We start from the raw sequence: 23,940 nt of genomic DNA on the forward strand, positions 1-23,940 counted from the left end.
TATAGTAGTACCAACACTCTTATATGGATGTGAAGCTTGGGTGGTAAATGCAGCAGCGAGGAGACGGTTGGAGGCAGTGGAGATGTCCTGTCTAAGGGCAATGTGTGGTGTAAATTCGGAGTGTGGAAATTAGGAGAAGGTGTGGAGTTAATAAAAGCATTAGTCAGAGGGCAGAAGAGGGGTTGTTGAGGTGGTTTGGTCATTTAGAGAGAATGGATCAAAGTAGAATGACATGGAAAGCATATAAATCTATAGGGGAAGGAAAGAGGGGTAGGGGTCGTCCTCGAAAGGGTTGGAAAGAGGGGGTAAAGGAGGTTTTGTGGGTGAGGGGCTTGGACTTCCAGCAAGCGTGCATGAGCGTGTTAGATAGGAGTGAATGGAGACGAATGATACTTGGGACCTGACGATCTGTTGGAGTGTGAGCAGGGTAATATTTAGTGAAGGGATTCAGGGAAACCGGTTATTTTCATATAGTCGGACTTGAGTCCTGGAAATGGGAAGTACAATGCCTGCACTTTAAAGGAGGGGTTTGGGATATTGGCAGTTTGGAGGGATATGTTGTGTATCTCTATACGTATATGCTTCTAAACTGTTGTATTCTGAGCACCTCTGCAAAAGCAGTGATAATGTGTGAGTGTGGTGAAAGTGTTGAATGATGATGAAAGTATTTTCTTTTTGGGGATTTTCTTTCTTTTTTTTGGGGTCACCCTGCCTCGGTGGGAGACGACCGACTTGTTGAAAAAAAAAAAAAAAAAAAAAATGTATGTGTAGTGTGACCTAAGTGTAAGTAGAAGCAGCAAGATGTATCCGAAATCTTGCATGTTTATGAGACAGAAAAAAGACACGAGCAGTCCTACCATCATGTAAAACAATTACAGGTTTCCATTTTACACTCATTTGGCAGGACGGTAGTACCTCCCTGGGACGTTGCTGTCTACCAACCTACTACCTAGGGTTTTTTTTTTCCTGGTATGATTAATAAATGTTTGATTATTGGAACTTGACGATCAAAACATCAGCCAAGGTTCTATAAGACCTGGTCTATTGGTGTTCTCTCACCTCACTGTTTAATTTTGTGGCATAATTCTTTAGGCACAATTCTTTACTTTCAAACTCTCCTACGTTCAGTTTCTTTTTTCAAAGGGAGGATGCCTTTGTGCTGGTGAAGGGCTGTATCCAACCTGATTATCAATCATTTCTCAGGTACTGTATGGTACAATACTTCACCTTTCAGAGAACAGTTATCCTAGGGAACAGTTTTCCAGCTAATTCCATTGAAGCCAAACCAGTGTTCAATTTTTAAATGCTACTTGGTAACCTCAAGGGACAAAAGTGGGAGATGTGGTAAGTGTCAAATTTTAAGAACTCTAAATTTTTGGCTAAAAATTTTCAGATATTTCATCTGGAACACCGACAGCCTCTAGGTCAGGATTGAATTACATACGAACTCCTGGTCAGATTCTCTCCCTCACTTCACATCTTTCATTTGTAAGTTATGTTTTTTTTTTTCAGAGAAAATTACTCTTCCCTTCGAAATAATATAATTAATGTGAATATTTTCTTTTTAAACATGCTGGCCATCTCCCACCGAGACAGGTTGACCTGAAAATAAAACACTTTCACCATCATTCACATTACCACTCTTGCCAGAGGCAGGCACACATATATGACAGTTCAGATGTCCCTCTCAATGTGAAATGTCCTAAAACCCTCGTTTAGAGTGCAGGCACAGTACTTCCCACCTCCAGGACACAAGTCTGGCTAACCTGTTTTAATTATTAGGTAGATGAACTAACCACTTCTAGTTTATATATGTACAGTAATGTGCCTGCAGTGTATGATATTAGGTATTTAGTTATTTCCCTTGAAGTAATTCATTGAATTAAATTAAATTTTTGGTAATAAATCTTAGAATTTAGAATTTTAATAAAATTTTTATCAAGTTGTTTAGTGCTGTAGAAAGATACATTTACTTAAAAAATTTTCTTGACATGAGAATAATATTTTATATATTTTTAAAAGAAATGAAAATATTTGCAGAAGTGAAAATCCTTAAAGAAGTAGAGAAATTATTTGTCAATGTTTTAGTACAATAATATTTTAAAAGGTCACAAAAATTGATGATAAAGACACGTGTACAACACTTGGGTATCTTTATTGTTGAAATGTTTTGCCTGCACAGTAGGCTTCTTCAGTTAAACACAGAGACAGCAGGTGTATTAGTTTCATCAATAAAGATACCCAACTGTTGCACATGTTTTAATCATCACCTTCTTGATATTTTTTACCATTTTCAACGTCACAAAAATTATCTTCATTGTCTTGCTTTCTAGAAATCAGAAGATAGCAACAGCACTCTCAACAGCCACTCTGTAAGTGATCAAAGTACCTCCAGTGTGGCGAGCATACAACAAGCATCGCTCAGAAACCGCTCTGTTAGTCGCTTTGTTCTCAGGTAACTCAAGTGTTTCCCAATTTCTAGACATTATCTAGCTCATGTACCAACTGCATGTCAAATCCCACTAAACTACGTACTTGCCTCTACTTACTCGATTTCAATAACACACCTGCATATAACTGCTTATTGTCCTAGCTTCTACCTCTACATGCATATTTTATAATTAAAATCCTTGGTTAATTTTTACTGTAGCTTATGGAAAACTACTGTAATAATGTTGGTAAAAGCAATGTGTTAGGTAAAAAGGACACAAGTGCAACTAATGTGACATTTTAGTGTAGCAACACTTCACTTACCAGGAGCTATGTCAAGCTGTTACAAAAAATACAAGGACACCGAGGCAGGGTGACCTAAAAAAGATAAACACTTTAACCATCATTTGACACTTTATATTATTCATCCTCTGTGTCCTTGTATTGTTTGTAACAGCTTGATAAAACCATTACAAGCAATAACACACATGTCTTATTGAGAAAGGATTCTTTGCCAATTTCCCATGGAGATGAAAGGGAACAAATAAAAACAAGAACTACTAAGAAAAATAGAAGAAAACTCCGATGAGTGTATACATGTACATGCATTTGTAGTTTGATCTAAGTGTAAGTAGAAGTAGCAAGATGCACATGTTATCTTGCATGTTTATGAGACAAAGAAAAGACACCAGTAATCATACCATTGTGTAGAATAATTACAGGTTTCCTTTTCACACACATCTGACAGGACAACAGTGTCTCCCTGAGTGATTGCTGCCTACCAACCTACTACCTGTACCCTGTATACTGTATTATAGTGGTTTGTGTATGTTTTACGTAGGTAGTAGGTTGGTAGACAGCAACCACCCAGGGAGGTACTACCGTCCTGCCAAGTGAGTGTAAAACGAAAGCCTGTAATTGTTTTACGTGATGGTAGGATTGCTGGTGTCCTTTTTTCTGTCTCATGAACATGCAAGATTTCAGGTACGTATTGCTACTTCTACTTACACTTAGGTCACCTTTCACATACATGTACAAGTATATATATATACACACACCCCTCTGGGTTTTCTTCTATTTTCTTTCTAGTTCTTGTTCTTGTTTATTTCCTGTTATCTCCATGGGGAAGTGGAACAGAATTCTTCCTCTGTAAGCCATGCGTGTTGTAAGAGGCGACTAAAATGCCGGGAGCAAGGGGCTAGTAACCCCTTCTCCTGCATATATTACTAAATTTAAAAGGAGAAACTTTAGTTTTTTTTGGGGGCCACCCCCCCTCAGTGGGATACGGCTGGTATGTTGAAAGAAGAAGATGTATGTTTTATATAATTTTCAGGCTTGCAGGCGGGACACCACATACCCCAGTGAATGTGTCGCATGGCTCTTACGTCAGTCCATCCACTCGTAAAAGAAAAAATGTTACCAATCCTGCCACTTCAGTAACTCCTATCAACACCAAAGGTGTGACCAATTTGCACTTAGTTATCCTTATTGCATGAATCAGCATTGTTTAACCTTGAACCAATTAATGACACTTGAATTGCCACTCCCCTTTATGATGATAAATAGTAATAATTGCTTCTGGTAAGACTTATTGAATGATTGATGGTGAAAGTGTTTCCTCTTTTTTTTGGGTCACTCAACCTTGGCGGGAGATGGATAGTGTATTAAAAAAAGAGTTGCCAACCTACCCCCCTACCCCCTAAATTAGTTATTTTAATGTGTTGCATATGAATTAACCCATAGGTAGAGGGTAATTACCCTTCAGGTCAGATACTGCTAGCTAAATTTATATAATTAAATTTGTTATATTCATCAGCATTTAACAGTTCCTCAAAATATTCAGATTATTATTATATTATTTTTATTATTATTGCTGTATTATATTAATTTAGAATGTTAAATATTTCAGTGGGCATTCACTCTCCTGCAAATCTTGTTGATTTGAAAAGGCAGTTCCACTTTAGCAGTGACTGTACTCCAAGAAAGGAAAATGAAGCTGAAATTAAGAGTTAGAGTATGTAGGAAAGAGGAAAATTTTTTCCCAGTAAAAGTAGGCCTTAGACAAGGATGTGTGATGTCACCGTGGTTGTTTAATATATTTATAGATGGGGTTGTAAGAGAAGTAAATGCGAGGGTCTTGACAAGAGGCGTGGAGTTAAAAGATAAAGAATCACACACAAAGTGGGAGTTGTCACAGCTGCTCTTTGCTGATGACACTGTGCTCTTGGGAGATTCTGAAGAGAAGTTGCAGAGATTGGTGGATGAATTTGGTAGGGTGTGCAAAAGAAGAAAATTAAAGGTGAATACAGGAAAGAGTAAGGTTATGAGGATAACAAAAAGATTAGGTGATGAAAGATTGAATATCAGATTGGAGGGAGAGAGTATGGAGGAGGTGAACGTATTCAGATATTTGGGAGTAGACGTGTCAGCGGATGGGTCTATGAAAGATGAGGTGAATCATAGAATTGATGAGGGAAAAAGAGTGAGTGGTGCACTTAGGAGTCTGTGGAGACAAAGAACTTTGTCCTTGGAGGCAAAGAGGGGAATGTATGAGAGTATAGTTTTACCAACGCTCTTATATGGGTGTGAAGCGTGGGTGATGAATGTTGCAGCGAGGAGAAGGCTGGAGGCAGTGGAGATGTCATGTCTGAGGGCAATGTGTGGTGTGAATATAATGCAGAGAATTCGTAGTTTGGAAGTTAGGAGGAGGTGCGGGATTACCAAAACTGTTGTCCAGAGGGCTGAGGAAGGGTTGTTGAGGTGGTTCGGACATGTAGAGAGAATGGAGCGAAACAGAATGACTTCAAGAGTGTATCAGTCTGTAGTGGAAGGAAGGCGGGGTAGGGGTCGGCCTAGGAAGGGTTGGAGGGAGGGGGTAAAGGAGGTTTTGTGTGCGAGGGGCTTGGACTTCCAGCAGGCATGCGTGAGCGTGTTTGATAGGAGTGAATGGAGACAAATGGTTTTTAATACTTGACGTGCTGTTGGAGTGTGAGCAAAGTAACATTTATGAAGGGATTCAGGGAAACCGGCAGGCCGGACTTGAGTCCTGGAGATGGGAAGTACAGTGCCTGCACTCTGAAGGAGGGGTGTTAATGTTGCAGTTTAAAAACTGTAGTGTAAAGCACCCTTCTGGCAAGACAGTGATGGAGTGAATGATGGTGAAAGTTTTTCTTTTTCAGGCCACCCTGCCTTGGTGGGAATCGGCCAGTGTGATAATAAATAAATAAAAATTATTTTAAATCTGACCATCTCTTTAGAAATGTTCAGTCCCCAGGTATGTCTCCATTTAAATTTTATGTACTAGATCCCTATACCAGAAATGGAGATATCTGTAATTACTTGTGTATCTTCCTGCCCAGTGGCAGGATTAAGAGAAAAATTCATAACTAGACAAGGCTGATAATGCCATACAAGATGTCATCAAACTGTTCTCATGGTAATTCTTAGAATAACAATAGAGTTGTTATAAAATAGAAGTGTTTGGATATTTAAGTGAGACCTTCGCTCATTCTCATGTGCTATGTAGCTTAAATTCATTATTTTTATTATGGCATCATTTAATGCTCTTGTTAGGGCCTTGTTTGATCTTGAATATATATCTTCATACATTAAGTATTTTGTTATGTTATTAAAAGTATTTTTTTGCTTTACACAAATTACCAGCACATGGGAAAATTATTTTTTTTTTTCAACATACCGTGTCCCGTAGCTTGATTGCTAGCACACTCAGCTCACACACTGAGGTCTGGAGTTCGAATCTCCTCCGGTACGGCTGGAAAATATTAGGGACGTGTTTCCATAAGACACCTGCTGTCCCTCACCTAGTTGTACTCACCTAGTTGTGGTTGCAGGGGTCGAGTCATAGCTCCTCGCCCCGCCTGTTCACTGGTTGCTACTGGCTCACTCTTCCTGCTCCATGCGCTGTATCATACCTCTTCTTAAAGCTGTGTATGGATCCTGCCTCCACTACTTCACTTCCCATCAGTATAACTTCCCATCAATATAAAGTGGGTACCTGAGTGTTAGTCGACTGGTGTGGGTCGCATCCTGGGACAAAACTGACCTAATTTGCCCAAAATGCTCAGCATAACAAGCAGCTTTCTGTATAGTAGTATGTCACTGCTGTCAGCTAGGCCTGTATACCTTGTACATGTAAATAAAGATATTATTATTATTATTATTATTATTATTATTATTATTATTATTATTATTATTATTATTATTATTATTATTATTATTGTTATTATCTCTCACTGAGGCAAGGCAACTCAAAAAAGAAGAAAACCTTATGAAGCTTTTCTGCTTTTTACATTTAGTAATTTATATAGAAGAGTCCTTTGCTAAAATGAAACTTACGTTGACATATTTTTGAGTATTTTTGACTAGACAGGTTTGATAATGGGTGTGTATGTAATTATTTATGTTAGAGGGGTTTTTCACCTTTGTCACTTGGGGGTTACCATCACCTGGGGTTACTGTTAACTGGGGTTACCATCACCTGGGGTTACTGTTAACTAGGGTTACCATCACCTGGGGTTACTGTCAACTTAGGTTACCATCACCCAGTGTTACTGTAACCTGGGGTTACTGTAAAATGGCTGTTTTGAAGGACGACTAGGAAGTTTTTTCACATTCGTGCAGTTTATGAAAGGCTTGAAATGGCTGGTTCTTTGAAGCTGGTGGATGGTTCTTGATCCAGAGAATTGGCGTTACTCTCTCCCTCTGTGAATCAAACCTGGTTACCTTCCATATCTCAAGCACTGTACAACTCCCAGTGGTTTTAGCACTAACTCAATAATATGTATTGAACATTATTTATTTATTAACACATCGGCCGTTTCCTGCTAAGGCAGGGTGGCCCAAAAAAAGAAAAAATTTCTCCAACCTTTCCTCGGCCGAACCCCTACCCCTCCTTCCCTCCACTACAGATTTATACACTCTTGAAGTCATTCTATTTCGTTACATCCTCTCTTCATGTCCAAACCATCTCAGTAACCCCTTCTCAGCCCTCTGGATAATAGTTTTGGTCATCCCGCACCTCCTCCTAATCTCCAAACTACAGATTTTCTGCATTATATTCACACCACACATTGCCCTCTGACATGACATCACCTCCTCCTCCAGCCTTCTCCTTGTTGCAACATTCGCCACCCATACCTCTCTTCTATACAGGAGCTTTCATGGATAAAGTTCTTTGTATTGAACTTATACTATTTTTTTTCAACAAGTCGGCTGTCTCCCACCTAGGCAGGGTGACCCAAAAAGAAAGAAAATCCCCAAAACGAAAATGCTTTCATCAGTATTCAACACTTTCACCTCACTCACACATAATCACTGTAAAAATCTTTTTCTTTTTCATATAATATTAATGTAGACACCTTTCTATTTCAGGGACTCCGTCCATTCAGTTTTCTGCAAATCTTGTAGATTTGAAAAAGAAATTTGATTTTAGCAGTGACATGACTCCTAGAAAGGAAGAAGAAAATGATATTAAGAAAAGTAATGTTTGTAAATTGGGTTATACTTCTCAAGGTATTCAGTCCCCAGGTAGGTCTCCAGTCAGATTTCATTTACCATGCCACTCTCCAAAAGAGGGAGATATCTCCAGTGATTTCGATGTCTCTCTGTCCAGTGATGGGCATGAGAGTGGAATTTACCCTTTGCCTGTATATCCATCAAGAGACAACAGTCTTGATGAAATCAAGGAGGAGCTCTCTGGTGATCTGCAGTCTTCAGATACATCAAATATCAGTACCAGTTCACCAAAGAAATGTCATACAAACTGTAACAGCATTAACACTATACCAGTGCCTCATTCACCAATAGCAACCTCAGCACACTTAATTATTAGAAAACAGATTCATACATCCAGTGAATACAGTGATGTGTTCCTAGATGACATAGTTCCTAATGAATCTTGCACCTCAGATATCTTCAAACCTTTTGTCCCAAAGGATCCTGTCTCAGCCACAGAGCTGGAAAATGCTGACTTGACTGTTACCAATAAGTGCCATACAAGATTACGAGCCTTATCTCAGCTTACACATCACATGTCACCTGTAGGATGCCCCACTTCTGATTTGCCTTCTATATCTAGGGTTGTATTATCCAGAGATATAGCCACAAGTTCACCAATTACCCCACATGTTGGGAAAAGTGAAGGTGCAGACTTGTCTTTTTCAACTATTGAAGGATGTTCAGCATTGCTTGATTGCAAGCTATCAAATAATGAACCTCAGAGGTCCTCAGAAAGCAGTTCTCATTCATCAAGTAAGACTGCAACTGTCTCAGGTCAGGTATCAAATTTTCCTATATCGGTGCAAGCAGATAATGTTTCCCTTGAACAGAGGGAAAGCACTAGATTAGAAGAATGCATTAACATAAGTGAAAGAAATTATTCCACCATCAGTACCTATCAGGAGTGTGAAAATTTCAAAATACCATCACAAACAAGAGGTATTAAATGCTCTATAGGCTCTAGTAATGCAAGCCCACCCACAAATATTGCAAGAGACAGTCAGTCTTCTGGCCTTACAAGAAGTTTCAGAGTTCTGCAGGTTGCTGGTCAAAACCCTAAAAAGCGAGACACTAGGAGGAGTCCATGTCCCTTGGCAGAATTGAGGTGTATTCAAGACACCAGTTATATGCATGGTGCTCCTGCTGTTGATAGGGAAAGCAGGTATGTTGATTTGGGATATTTTTAATAAGGACGAATTAACTGTATGGAGAGTATGTGTTAACTGTTTCTATTAACATTTTTGTTGATTCTAGCACTTATTTCATAATAACTTCTTTGTTTTTTGATGGTGGAATGGTCTCTCCCCTGTTCCTTTGTATTTCCTAATAAAGTGAACTATTTTGAAGATTGTGTTTTAGGATTAAAGATGTAACACTCATTATGATTGCCTGTTTGTTTCCAGAGAAAATAAAAGACAATGTGTATATGCAAATGATGCCAGAAGTGCTGTGGATGGGATTGGAGAAGCTTTTCACCACTTCAAGGACATTCAGGTTAATGATACGGCAAATAAAGTAAGAGAATAATGTTTCCTTCCCTATTTATTTACAACCTTAGCATTATACTAATAGTCAGGAGTCATCCAAATAAACAAAATAGACCTGAAATACAGTAGAACCTCGGTACTCGAACAGCTCCGTATTTGAAGAATTCAGTATTCGAATGCTTTGTTTGGTAAACAAATTGCTCGGCACTCAATAAAACAAGCACAACCTGCCAGAACTTTGCTGTAAACTATTTTGTGTTTCTTCATATTTTTTGGTGTTTTTTATATTATTTGTATAAATAAGTCCCCATGGGGCCTACGAAGATTAGTGATAACAGCCAACCAAAAAAAAATGGGTGTGAAAAATTTGTTCTGTATTCGAACAGATCAGCACTCGAACAGCCTTCTGGAACCAATTAAGTTCAAGTTCAGAGGTTCCACTGTATTCCAAAACTAATTCCTGTTACTTCATCATGTTTTCCATCAGTACAGCATAAAATGTTGCCTTATAAACTTTCTTTGTAACTTAAAAAGTATGATCCGAATTCCCCCTACTCTCTCAACATTTATTTATTCCGTATAACGAGATACTTTTTACTCATGAATAGGTCAACCCCCTTTCTGTTTATGTTTAAAAATATTGTCTTAAAACCTTGATCTATACACACATAACTAGTTAATGGTTCAAGTTGGACCAAAATGTTGTCATAAGTTTCATTCTCTTATGTGTGAATTATGTGTGTATTGTTCTGGACACCATATTGTGCCTTTTCATTCTCGATCTATACTCCAGTATATATGTATACAGGAGGCTACCAATATTGTTTTTTTTTTTTTTTTTTTTTTTTTTTTTAACACTCAAAATTGCTGGACATTTGGCATTATTGGTTACCATTTTTCCCTATTAACCCACTAAATTGAGGTTTTATTGTAAATATTCAGCTTACATTTTGCAGTGTTTGGAATTTTTAGATTTACTCTCTTCATAATGAAAGGCTCTTCATTTAAAGAATTGTAGCTATGGCCTATTCCTGGTAGCAAACCTGGTTGTCTCCTGTTCCCCAGGAACATAAATAATTACCATTACTACAAATTGACGATTGACCTAGACAGTATTTTGATTTATCCTGGATCATTACAAAATTGTGACTTAATAATGGTCTAAAGTGAACCAAAACATATACCATTGATATACCTTTGATGAGTTCCAAGAGTTTTTTTTACTCCCAAAGTCCAGCCTTTGGCCAGGCTGGTGCCTGCCTGGTTAACCAGGCTGTTATTGCTGGTGGCCCACTGACCCATATATCTATCACAGCCTGGTTGATCTAGCTTTTATCATCTGGTTTCATCTACAGTTGTGAATATTTCTACTCATTTTGATGTGCTTTTTAAATACAGTAATCAAATTTGATGCTGCAGCCAGTCAGATGGTACAGTGAAAGTGACTTGAGCAGTGATGTTTCGGAGAGGGAGATTGGTTGTAAGGATTACCCTGGCACTCCTGTTAGTGTGTCATCACACAGCCAACATTCACAGCGATTCTTTAGTTACCATACCCCAGCTAGAATACCTGTGAGTTTAAGTATTTGTAAGTCAGTTGTGCAAACAGCTAACCTGCTGTGTATATTGTTTGCAGTGGTACTTGCTAATTACTCCTCTGATTATTTAATCGTATAATTTTATAGATATAATACAAGTGATGATCTTAATGTTTCTAAATATTACTTTTTATTTTTGACATTTTTTCTATGAAATAAAAGTCTGTTTACCATTAGGCATCTTCCATTAATTAGTAAATTTTGGTTACAACCATAATATACATGGATTTCTTTTTAGTATTGAAAAAAATACTGAGTGCATTCCAGGGCTTCTCTTGGCCCTATGTTTGTTGTCCTTTGTTTACAACTCATTAATAAATATAAGTTTGTATATGCTATGGGTTACTCAAAAATAAAGATGAATGGTATAGACCATTTTTACAACAAGTTCTGTTTGTCTTGTTGGTGGCTAGCTTTCTCAGCACCCATGCAGTTTTTATAGCAGCCAAGAGCCCCTGATTTATATATTTGTTCAAGCTGGGAATTTTTATAATAAAAATTATTATATTTACAGAGTGTGCCTAGCACACCACTGCAAGAGTTTGGCCAGACACCGCTACGAGCCCCAAAAAGTGTCAGGAGAGGAGCACAACCATCTCGCTCTGAATCTCGCATCCTGGGTACTCCAGATTATTTAGCACCAGAGCTTCTGTTACATCTCGGCCATGGTTGGTTCATCAGTCATTAAATGTGTAACAAGTATTTTTTTTGTTGTTGCAAATTTACAGACATTTACAAATTCATTAAAATAGTGTCAGATGAAATAAATAAATATCAGCTTCTGTTAAAATCTATCTCTACAGACATTCTTGAAGTATTGTAGATTGAAGATATCAGGAAAAATATTGAAGGGTAGTTTGATCCTTGATATTCTCATATAATGTAAAATTTAGATAGTACATTAATGTTCACACAATAAAAGAAATAGTGGTAGTAGAGAAAAAGTACAGCTTCATAGTGAAAGATTGGTAACTCGAAATTAGAAATAAGGTCAGGGAATTGACATAGCAGGTATCTTTCCTTCAGTGATTAGAATACACTGAGAGTAAACACTTGTATTGTGTTTCATCACAAAGTGACTTTTACCTGTGTAGTAATAAAAGACCATTATTATTGTGCATGACTAGTATACAATACTGACCAGATAAATTAGACACATGTACAACATCTGGGTATCTTTATTTGTAGACTTTTGCCATCCAATGGCTTTATCAGTACAATACAAGAACATATACAGAAGATTAGGTAATCAGTCTCTCAGCCTTGGAGTTGGTGAAGAAGGACTGATTGCCTCATCTTCTGTATATAGCTCTAGTCTTCACATTATGTCCTTGTATTGATAAAGCCACTGGATGGGGAAACATATACAAATACAGATACCCAGATATTGCACATGTGTCAGATTCTTCACCAGATGGAGGATAGAGCTTCCAACACTTCCACTGACTTACACACAGATTTAGTGCATCACATATAGGTAATCATCACTTCCTATTCTCATTGACCAACCAATCTGTTATGAACATTTAATTTTTAATAATAACACCTTGAAATTATGATGCCCTATTTTCTTTGGGTATTAATAATTATATTCCTAAGGGCAATGTGTGGTGTAAATATTATGCAGAGAATTTGTAGTGTGGAAATTAGGAGGAGGCGAGGAGTTAGTAAAAGTATTAGTCAGAGAGCTGAAGAGGGGGGTGGGGGGCTGTTGAGATGGTTTGGTCATTTAGAAAGAATAGAACAAAGTAGAATGACTGGGAAAGTATATAAATTTGTTGGGGAAGGAAGGCAGGGTAGGGGTTGGCCCTGAAAAGGTTGGAGGGAAGGGGTGAGGGAGGTTTTGTGGGGAGGGGCTTGGACTTCCAGCAAGTGTGTGTATGAGCATGTTAGATAAGAATGAATGGAGACAAATGGTTTTTGGGACCTGACGAGTTGTTGGAGTGTGAGCAGGTTAATATTTTGTGGAAGGATTCAGGGAAACCTGTTAGCCGGCATTGAGTCCTGGAAATGGGAAGTACAATGCCTGCACTTTAAAGGAGGGGTTGGGGATATTGGCAGTTTGGAGGGACATCTGAACTGTCGCATCTCGGTACCTCTTCAAAGACAGTGATTATGTATGAGTGATGATGAAAGTGTTGAATGATAATAAAAGTTTTTCTTTCTTTTTGGGTCACCCTGCCTTGGTTGGAAACAACCGACATGTTAAAAAAAAATAGGAAGATGGTCCATGGGGAAGTGGAACAGAATTCTTCCTCTGTAAGCTATGCCGGGAACAAGAGGCTAGTAACCCCTTCTCTTGTATACATTACTAAATTTAAAAAGAGACACTTTTTTTTTTCTTTTTGGGTCACCCTGCTTTGGTGGGATACAGCCTGTTTGATGAAAAAAACAAAAATAGGAAGATGTTTGGAGTGACATTTAAACTGTCACATTTGGGTATCTGCACCCAGATGGTGAAAGTGTTGAATGATGGTGAAAGTTTTTCTTTTTTGGGTCACCCTGCCTCGGTGGGAGATGGCCAATGGGAAGATGGTGATTATTGCCTAATAGCATCAGATAAGTAATAAGTAGGGTTTTTTTTTTTCCCAACATGTCGGCCGTCTCCCACCGAGGCAGGGTGACCCAAAAAAGAAAGAAAATCCCCAAAAAGAAAATATTTTCATCATCATTCAACACTTTTACCACACTCGCACATTATCACTGTTTTAAAAAAAAAACTTCGCTACCTTTATCTATATACTGTTCACATATATGCTTCAATGTAAACACTTGATCTACACATCCCCTACCCACTCTGAAACCTCCTTGCTCATCCGCAATTCTACATTCTGTCTTACCTCTAATTCTTTCAATTATAACCCTAGCGTACACTTTTCCTGGTATACTCAGTAAACTTATTCCTCTATAATTTTTACAGTCTCTTTTGTCCGCTTTCCCTTTATATAAAGGGACTATACATGCTCTCCGCCAATCCCTAGGTACCTTCCCCTCTTTCATACATTTATTAAAAAAAAAGTACAAACCACTCCAACACTATATCCCCCCCTGCTTTTAACATTTCTGTCATGATCCCATCAGTTCCAGCTGCTTTACCCCCTTTCATTCTACGTAATGCCTCACGTACCTCCCCCACACTTACATTCTGCTCTTCTTCACTCCTAAAAGATGGTATACCTCCCAGACCAGTGCATGAAATTACTGCCTCTCTTTCTTCCTTAACATTTAAAAGTTCCTCAAAATATTTTCGCCATCTACCTAATACCATCTACTAACTCCCCTACTCTGTTTTTAACTGACAAATCCATACTTTCCCTAGGCTTTCTTAACTTGTTTAACTCACTCAAAATTTTTTTCTTATTTTCATTAAAATTTCTTGACAGTGCCTCTCCCACTCTATCATCTGCTCTCCTTTTACAGGAAAAGGGGTTACTAGCCCATTGTTCCCGACATTTTAGTTGACTTTTACAACACGCATGGCTTACGGAGGAAATATTCTTATTCCTCTTCCCCATGGATATAAAAGGAAAAGTAATAAGACCAAGAACTATTAAGATAAAATCAAAGAAAACTCAGATGAGTGTGTATAAATAAATGTGTACATGTATGTGTAGTGTGACCTAAGTGTAAGTAGAAGTAGCAAGACATACCTGTAATCTTGCATATTTATGAGACAGACAAAAAGACATCAGCAATCCTACCATCATGTAAAACAATTACAGGCTTTCGTTTTACACTCACTTGGCAGGACAGTAGTACCTCCCTGGGTGGTTGCTGTCTACCAACCTACTACCTTTAAGAAATAGCTTACTGGGCTATAAATTTTCTAATCTTTGGAAATACATTTTTGTGCATTTTCTCTCATGTTAATTTCTTTAATATTTTTTGTACATCAGTTGTTTAACTTATTATCTTTTCTTTGTTTCTTATTTTTTGCTGACTTTCAGGGCCACCGGTAGACTGGTGGGCTCTGGGAGTATGTCTTTTTGAGTTTATGACTGGTGTTCCACCTTTTAATGATGAAACTCCTGAGGCTGTGTTTCATAACATTCTTCACCGAGGTAACATCACTTTGAGATAGTGTTTAGTATATTAATTCTTTTACTGAATTTATTAATTAAACAAATAGTGCAGTAGTGCAAATAACATTTACAAGATTAATTTATGTACATTTAGATATTGTTTCTGTATGCCACTCTGGTGTTAAAAACGAATTTCTTTTTTTAACACACTGGCCGTCTCCCACCAATGGAGGGTGACCCGATAAAGAAACACTTTCACCATCATTTATGGTATTACTGTCTTGGCAGAGGTGCGCAGATACGATAGTTTATATGTCCCTTTAAACAGCAAATATCTCAAACCCGTCCTTTTGAGTGCAGGCATTGTATTTCCCACCTCCAGGACTCATGTCCAGCTAATCAGCTTACCAGAATCCCTTCAGAAAATATTATCTCTAAATATAAAGTGGATTTAAGTCTTACAAAACTTTTTTTTTTGTAAATGTAATTGGAGTTTCTTCTAAACTAATAATGTTTTTTGTTCCTTAAGGTTTCTGCAGATTGTCATCATTTTTGCCTTTTGAACATTTTTTTAAACATTTTAAAAATGTTATATATTTGATAAGTCTTCATAGTACAGTGTTGCCTATGATACATGTTTGTGGGAATATATTATTGAAGTATTGGCAGTTTGTTGTCTATCTTTATATGCTTCTAAACTGTTGTTTTCTGAGCACCTCTGCAAAAACAGTGATAATGTGTGACCAGGGCCGGATTACCGCATAGGCAAACTAGGCATTTGCCTAGGGCCCCGTGCATTTGGGGGCCCCGCGGTCCAAGGGGTTCAGGGGCTCATCCAAGACTGCGCACATGGTGCAAGTCCAAAGGGGTCCCTACCTAAAAAGTTCAAGTGTTTGGAGAATAAAATTGATTTTTAAAAATTAATCAAAACAAAAATAAATAATGAAATAAAATAAAATAAAAATAAATAAACCTAACCATAGATGGCAACACTCAACCCGCCTTTGTTTACATCAGAACAGCTGTGTTTTCCCGCTAATGGCTGAGTATGGGAGATTCCTCTCCAATTTTCTGTAGTAATTACACGTTATCTAGACTTGTACTGTGACAAATTAACTGAAGTGTTGTTGATAGACATTGATGTGTATGGATAAATGTTTGTTTTCGCCTCTAAATGTTAAGGGAGGTACCTGATAGGGTTACTTGACCAGTAAAGACGCATGGACCAGTAAAGACGCATTTTTGGTAAAAATACTATAAAGAAAAGCCTAAACACGCAAACTGACTTCCGTTTGTAGGTTTCAAAAGCACTTTGTCCTGTCTTTAAGTCTTTATCATTTCAATAACAGATCTCAATTGATTGATGTTCTACATCACTTCTGTCGCAAATGCTTAGTTTTCAAGTTGTGACGGAAGTGATGTAGAACATCAATTAATTTACTACATATTTCCCCAGAAACACATAAGCCACATCAGAAAATCGTTGGTTGGGTGAAACTGAAAATTGTCCCTGCATTTTTTAATTCTCATGTCCTTATCTATGGTGGTAGGCCATATATTATGCAAAACATAATGATTAGTTTAGTTATGAAAATGGTAATATAAATACCATTGTTCTTGGACTCAGTATGATTTCTGTTTAAGTAAATTGGAGATCAAGGAGGATGAATTAGTAAAATATTCGTAGCCCAAATCACTAACCTAATCTATGGTAAAAGTTCTGCATATGACTCCTTTCTGGTAACGTTTTGAATTTTTAGATGCACAGCCAGAGGAAAGGGGGCTACAAGGGCCATATCCCCCCAATTGACAGAAAAAAAAATTAATAATAATTAAAAAAGTAATAATAATTGATAATGAAAAATTTGTATTTGCATGATTACAGACAGTGATACATCCTCATTATGGGATCTCGTGAACGTGATGTTGGACGTTCTTATGCGAGTGGGTCACAGAAAAGAAAGAAGAAAATTCAAGAAGAAGAACAGAAAAAGAAAGATGTAGGAAGCTGCAGAAAGATCACAGACATGCTCGCGAAAACAGTTTCTGATGTTACCTGTACAGTTGAATCTGCAGATACGTCAGATCATACAGGAAGCCCTCCCTCCATTATTTCTCAGCCAGCATCTACTTCTTTTGTGTCTCCTCTCAATGTCTCAACGGACATTTCATCCACAGGATTTGTCTTAAATGTAATCCCAGATTCTCTACGTAATGCTTTCATTGCAGAAAACTTCAGTCAAACTCTGAACATTGACTTTAGGAAATCAGCAAGGATTTATGATGATGGAAGTCGTCGTCGTTTAAAGTCATCTATGTTTTATAGGAAGCTTGCAAATTCAGAAACTGTGAAAAGATCATGGATGGTATGCTCTCAGCGCAGCATGATGCAACACATGCTTTGAAAAACAGCTTTGCTGAAATATGTTCTGCTTTGATCCAAATAGCAGAGGATGAAGACCAGACAGCAACTACAAGAAGCGAAGCAGCCAGCTTAGCATCAAAATTGGAAGATTTTGAATTGGCCTTACTCTGTGTGCTTTGGGACTGTATACTGGAACGGTTAAATGCCACGAACAAGACACTTCAGAAAATTGAAATTGAAATGGCCACTTGTGCTAACCTCTATGCAGGCTTAGTGGAATTTGTAAGCTCACTTTGCAATGATGAAGCTTTTGAAATGTTTGAAGAGAAAGCTAAACTGCTGGTGAAAGACTATAGTTACCGGGCTGATCATCAGCGGTCAAGCAAGAGGAAACGCAATTTTGAAGAGCCAGACAATGAAATTGTGTTGCTACCAAGGCAGAAATGTAAGACAGCTACATACTTCGTCATTCTGGATTCACTGATTACAGAATTGGTGAAAAGAAAAGAAATCTGCCAGAATCTCAATGACAAGTTTGGATTTCTGTTCAAAATTACTACTATGCCAGATGCAGAATTGAGAGAAGCTGCATTAAAGTTGCAACAACACCTTTCAGCAGATGTTCAGGACACATTTGTTGAAGAAATAGTTCATTTTTCTGGGTATATGAATCAGATTAAAGCTCCACCTGAAAAATGTGCGCCCTCAGCTGCTTTGAAACATTTAAGAAATGCAGGTATCTCAGAAACCTTCCCTAATGTTGACATAGTGTATCGCCTTTACCTAACACTTCCAGCTACTAACTGTGAAGGAGAACGTTCATTTTCTGTTTTGAAAAGAGTGAAAAACCAGCTCCGTTCAACAATGAGCCAAGACAAATTGTGTAACCTAGCCTTGTTGACCATTGAGTCTGATCTAACAAGAAATATTGATTTTCAGAATATAATTGATGATTTTGCCATCAATCATCACCAGATCTTCAATAAAGGTAAGTGTCATGTAACTGTGCATGTCTTCTTCAGTTAGTGTGTATTAAAATTAATATTTCATGTGGTAAAATTTTTTTTTTTCAATACTTTGGGGTGTCTTGCACGGATTAATTTGATTTCCATTATTTCTTATGGGGAAAATTAACTTGACTAACAATTATTTTGATTAACGATGAGCTCTCAGGAACGGATTAATATCGCTGGTTGAGGGTCCACTGTACTATGCTGTCTTGAGTTTATTCTCTTTAAAATGCATGATTTAACAAGATAGTTATAATGGCTGTTGGTAAATGGTTTTGGTTGTCTTGATGTACTTTCCTTTTAAATTTAATCTAAATAGCCAGAATGTATTTAATTAGATCTTAAACAGGCTCACACCGACCCCCCCCCCAGCCCCAAGCTGGAAGGGGTCAATTCGCTTACCCGTAACTCAAAGGGGCCCCGCCAATCTGAATAGCCTAGGGCCCGGAGATTTCTTAATCCGGCCCTGTGTGTGAGTGTGGTGAAAGTGTTGAATGATGATGAAAGTATTTTCATTTTGGGGATTTTCTTTCTTTTTTGGGTCACCCTGCCTCGGTGGGAGACGGCCGACTTGTTGAAAAAAAAAAACTTTGTAAATAAAATCTTTTATTTTGCAAGAACAGAAGTTTTTTTTTTCAACAAGTTGGCCTGTAACTTTAATATTCCTGGTGTATCATTCTAGACATTCCCTGGCCAGAGGGTGATGAGGCATTATCTGAAGCTGCTATCAAGACAATAGACAAGCTCTTGGCCTTTGATCCAAAAGTACGGGCAGACTTTGAATTGATCAAATCAAGCTCCTTATTTCATTGCATCAATTTACCCAACTTGAGGGATATGCCAGCCCCATTTGTCCCTCAACCAGATGATGCCATGGATACCACCTATTTTGAAGGTAAGTTTATCATAGTTGATAAGGCATTTGCTTGTTATTGCACTGAATATTTTGTCTTTCATGTGCTGGCTTTTTATTTTTGCTATTGGCTAAGGTTAATGGGTAGGTCTTTGCAGATACAGTACTGTACATGTTTTTAGAAGAGTACTAAAGTCTTTATTTTTCCTTATTGGTAGCTGGAGTATAAATAGTGGAAGGTAGAATATGAGAAGAATGTCAGTAGATGATAAAGTAAAACTCTGTGGGGAAGTGGAAAATAATTCTTCCTGTGTAAGCCATGTATGTCGTTAGAGGTGACTGAAACTCTGGAGCAAGAGGCTAGTAGCCCTTTCTGTTTAAATTACTAACTTTGGGTCACCCTGCCTCAGTGGGAAAGGACCGGTATCTTGGAAAAAAAAAATGTCAAAGTAAATTAATAATAGACAAAGATTATTAGCAAGACGTAAGAAGCAGTTGTTGGGGAAAGACTGACTGTTGCGATGGAAAGTAATTGAGGTAATATCATAAAGGTGTTGTATGGATTTTAGAATACAGCATCAGAGTCCATAGCAGAAGTTTGCTGTGATTATAGGCAAATAGGTGGTTGAGGAAAGAGATATTGTTGGTAGAATGGTGAGACAAGAGTTCTCTATTTTTATGTTTCTAGAATGGTTATCATGAGTGAAAGGTTGGCATGTGATATGATTTTACAATGTCAAACTGATATACCTGATATATAGAAAAGAAACAATATATTTAAGTTAGTGGTGAAGAAATGCAGAAACAAAAATGAAAAAGTGAGTTTTTGTCAGTAAATAGTTTTGGAGAGAGATAAATAAGGTTAGAAAACTGAGAAAGCAAATGGGTTTGTTAAGAGTGAAAGTAGCTAGATGCTGGATGAGAAGCCATGAGTGATAGAGATTTGAAGCATAATTTAAATTTTTTATTCATTGTGGATGGTGAAGTGTAGGCAGAATTTTCATGCTAATGACAAAGAAGCTTTATCAATCCAATTTTTGGATGGGTAAAGCTTCACGTTGGCAAAATATTTTTTAATAAAACGTTCTAGTGTTACACTTTTTTTTTCTCTCTCTCAATAAACTGGCCATATCCCACCAAGGCAGGGTGACCTAAAAAGAAAAACAAAAGTTTTTCATTTTAAATTTAGTAATTTATACAGGAGAAGAGGTTACTATCCCCTCGCTCCCAGCATTTTAGTCACCTCTTACGACTTGCATGGCTTATGGAAGAAGAATTCTTTTCTGCTTCCCTATGGAGATAAGCAGAAATAAGGAAGAAGAAGCATTATTAAGAAAATAGAAGAAAATCTAGATGGGTGTGTATATAAATGTATGTGCATGCATGTGTAGTGTGACCTAAGTATAAGTAGATGTAGCAAAATATACCCTTTATCCCGTGTGTTTATGAGACAGAAAAAAGACACCAGCAATCCTACCATAATGTAAAACAATTACAGGTTTCCACTTCACACTTGCTTGGCAGAACAGTAGTACCTCTCTTTGTGGTTGCTGTCTACCATCCTACTACCAAGGACCTGCTAATTATCATGGTTATAAAAAAATAACCTCATATACAGTAATTTATTAATAGATAAAAAAAAATATCTTGTATAAAACTTTCAGCTCGTAACAACATCCAGCACCTCACCGTGTCCAACTTCGATTTGTGAAGTAAACTGTTCTCTGAGTAAAATCCATCCTTAACTGTGATCAGCATAAGCGGCACATCAATTTGTGAAGCAAGGTGTTCTCTGGTGAAAAATCCATCCACAAATGTGATCAGCATCGGCAGCACATCAGTTTGTGAAGCAAGGTGTTCTCCGTGCAAAATCCGTCCGTAATTGTGATCAGCATCAGCAGCATATCACAGGAATAGCGTTGAAAGTTGTTGACAATGTCATGAGGATAATCCCTCACAGTTTTTTTTTGTTCCACATTATATCACTATGAAAAGCTTTTACATTATGTTTGATAGCTAAAAATACAGTAAGCTTGCATTGTTTTAATGTATCTTATTCCACATTTGTAATAATAAGAGGAAGTAATTCTCCATTGTTTTAAATTTTTGGTATCGTGCATTGGTTAGGTATACTTTTCCATAACTGTATGTTTTATTAAGAATATAGAATATAATAACTATCTGATATATAGTATCAAATCAAAACTTTAATACATGTACCTGTATCAAATATTTGAGAAAAAATTGTCCTTTTAAATGTTTTCACCCAACTCTAAACATAATAAATTTTAAAAATTCTGTGTTTCAAATCAACCATTAAAGATCATCTAAGATATATTGATCATTTGCCTACTTTGGTTTAAGTATTTACCCAGGCAATAGTGGGTTTATTCACTATTAAGTCCATTGATTATTGCGGTATTATTAGTATTTGCATATACATACTGTATAGTCCTTGTGGCTTAGCGCTTCTTTTTGATTATAATAATAATAATGCATATACATATATATTTTTTAACTGGCCTTCCTCACTATAAATGTTGCCATCTGTTTTTGATGGTGATGGATGACCAGAGCATTCATCATCCTCAACTGATGCTCATCCTACTTTGAATCGAGAAAACCTACACTCTCTCTCATTCCCTTCATCTCCCAGCTGAATGTGTCTTCCAGGTAAAAAGTGAGTCACTACTGGTAATTTCTTTTAATTATACTGTCTTTCCCTTCTAATTGCAATACTTATCAATAACAGTTGTAGATATCATTCATAATGTAACAGCTGCCAATGAAACACAAAAACCAAATAGGTTACAAAAAAAATGCTCCACATTGTGATTGTTGTTAGCAGCCTCGACTCAAATGTTCAATGACTTCAGTCACAACATAGCTGTGGACTCCAACAATTTGACTCACTAACAGTTTGTTGAGAAGTTTGGCTGTTTTTTATGAAAATAATAACAACAAAATGCTCTTCTACACATCTGAATTTTTTTTTTCAATGAACTGGCCATATTCCACCAACGCAGGGTGACCTAAAAAGAAAAACAAAAAATTTTCTTTTTAAATTGGGTAATTTATAAAAGAGAAGGGGTTACCAGACCCTTGCTCTCAACATTTATGTCACCTTTTACAACACTCATAAATTACAGAGGAAGAATTCTTTTCTGTGAGAATTGAATTTGTTATGATGAAGAGCCTCTTCAAGGGGGGCTCCTTGGCGTGGTGAAGAGGCTCTTGGTCTGAGGAATTAGACCTGTCGGTCTACTTCCTCAGACCGAACCTAATTACCCCCCAATCCCCCGTTCCCTATCCCATCCTCCCCTTTTTCCTTTCCTCCTCCTCCTCTCCATCCTCCCCTTTTTCCTTTCCTTTTTGGCCTTTTTTTTTTTTTTTTTTTTTTTTCCCACAGGCACGCTAGTTCCTAGGTAGGGGAAAGGGTACCGGGGTCCATCCCATTCCGTTGAGGTTCTTGGCGGTGGCGTAGTTTGCCTTGGAATCTGGATTGCCTGGGGATGTCCTGATCCCTCTCCGGTATCCCGGAGGGTGGCTTTGGGTGTCTCTCGGGCGACGGGTGTATCTCTGGAAGTCACCTTTCGGATTCCGGGGGTGGTGGCCGAAGGAGGTATGCTTTGTGGCGGATTTCCGGCCACCCTCTCTTTTGTCCACCGAGGTAGCTCGGCAGATGTGAGGTTGCTATCCCGGATTGCCGGTTTACTGGCATGATGGGTAGGGTATGGCACGGGTTCCATGCTGCATCTGCGCTACTTGCGGTGCTGAGGTCCTCTTGGGAGCGGAGGGAGATTTCTGGCCCTTTCATTCCTCCTAGGAACTATCCCTCCCTGGTCCCCCCTTTTTTTATTCTTTTTTTTATTTTTATTTTCTTTTCTTCTTTCTTTTTTTTTCTTAAAAACAAAAAGAAAGAAGTAACCTAACCATGGCAGCCCTAGTCCATGAACCTGCTACCCCCGGGCCCCTTCTTGATACCGCACCCCGTTCTGACCCCGCCTCGTCTTTGGACCACTCTTCGGACACTCCTCATGCCTCTGTACCTCTTGCCGGTGCTGTTTCCTCACCCGCTTCAGGTACTGAGGCCTCGACTGGCTCCTTCGATTTATCTGACCTTCGCTCTCCTCTGACTATGCTTCCGGCCTCTCCCTCTACGGTGCGGCAATTTTCAAATCGCTGGCCCGTTCCATGTCAGACCAACTCTGGTCCCACGCCTAAACGACAACGACAATTACCTGCTGGTGATACTTCTCCACCTTCTCGTTCTTCTCAGAAAAGATCGACACGTCCTTCACTACCTTCCCACGCTCAGTTTCAGACTGCACAATGGACTAAATTCTTCACTTTACGACCGACTTCCTCTACTGCCTATCTTTCTGACCACAGTATTGGCAAGGCACTCCTACGCCATGTTGGTAAAGATATTTCTTTTCATGCTCTTAAGAGCGGTATGCGCATTGTCACTGTACAGAATGCTACCCAGGCTCATGAGCTTTCTCGTCTTTCCGATATCGATACTGTTCCTGTAACTATTGAAAAGCATCATTCCCTCAATTCTTGTAGTGGTACCGTCATTCTGCCCCATACCATAGTTCAACAAAATTAACCATACCCCCGGCCGGGATTGAACCCGCAGTCATAGAGTCTCAAAA

General features: G+C 38.1%; 1 protein-coding gene across 2 annotated transcripts in view; it reads left to right on the top strand.

The window, feature by feature from the left end:
* gwl (serine/threonine-protein kinase greatwall) overlaps window positions 1-21,453 on the top strand; it is a 40,345-nt gene extending 18,892 nt beyond the window's left edge. The window contains exons 6-15 of one of the 2 annotated variants that reach the window (XM_070081550.1): window positions 1,394-1,488; window positions 2,334-2,455; window positions 3,764-3,888; window positions 7,822-9,109; window positions 9,351-9,462; window positions 10,854-11,006; window positions 11,547-11,700; window positions 14,980-15,093; window positions 19,112-19,324; window positions 20,947-21,453. In XM_070081550.1, coding sequence (XP_069937651.1) covers window positions 1,394-1,488; window positions 2,334-2,455; window positions 3,764-3,888; window positions 7,822-9,109; window positions 9,351-9,462; window positions 10,854-11,006; window positions 11,547-11,700; window positions 14,980-15,093; window positions 19,112-19,324; window positions 20,947-20,993 — 2,423 coding nt within the window. In that variant the 3' untranslated portion in view covers window positions 20,994-21,453. The remainder of the gene's footprint in view (window positions 1-1,393; window positions 1,489-2,333; window positions 2,456-3,763; window positions 3,889-7,821; window positions 9,110-9,350; window positions 9,463-10,853; window positions 11,007-11,546; window positions 11,701-14,979; window positions 15,094-19,111; window positions 19,325-20,946) is intronic. The other variant, XM_070081551.1, reaches the window with a different exon arrangement.
* Window positions 21,454-23,940: the final 2,487 nt, after the last annotated feature.

Source organism: Cherax quadricarinatus, unplaced genomic scaffold, assembly GCF_038502225.1.
Source record: "Cherax quadricarinatus isolate ZL_2023a unplaced genomic scaffold, ASM3850222v1 Contig3075, whole genome shotgun sequence".
In the NCBI taxonomy this organism is placed as follows: Eukaryota; Metazoa; Arthropoda; class Malacostraca; order Decapoda; family Parastacidae; genus Cherax; species Cherax quadricarinatus.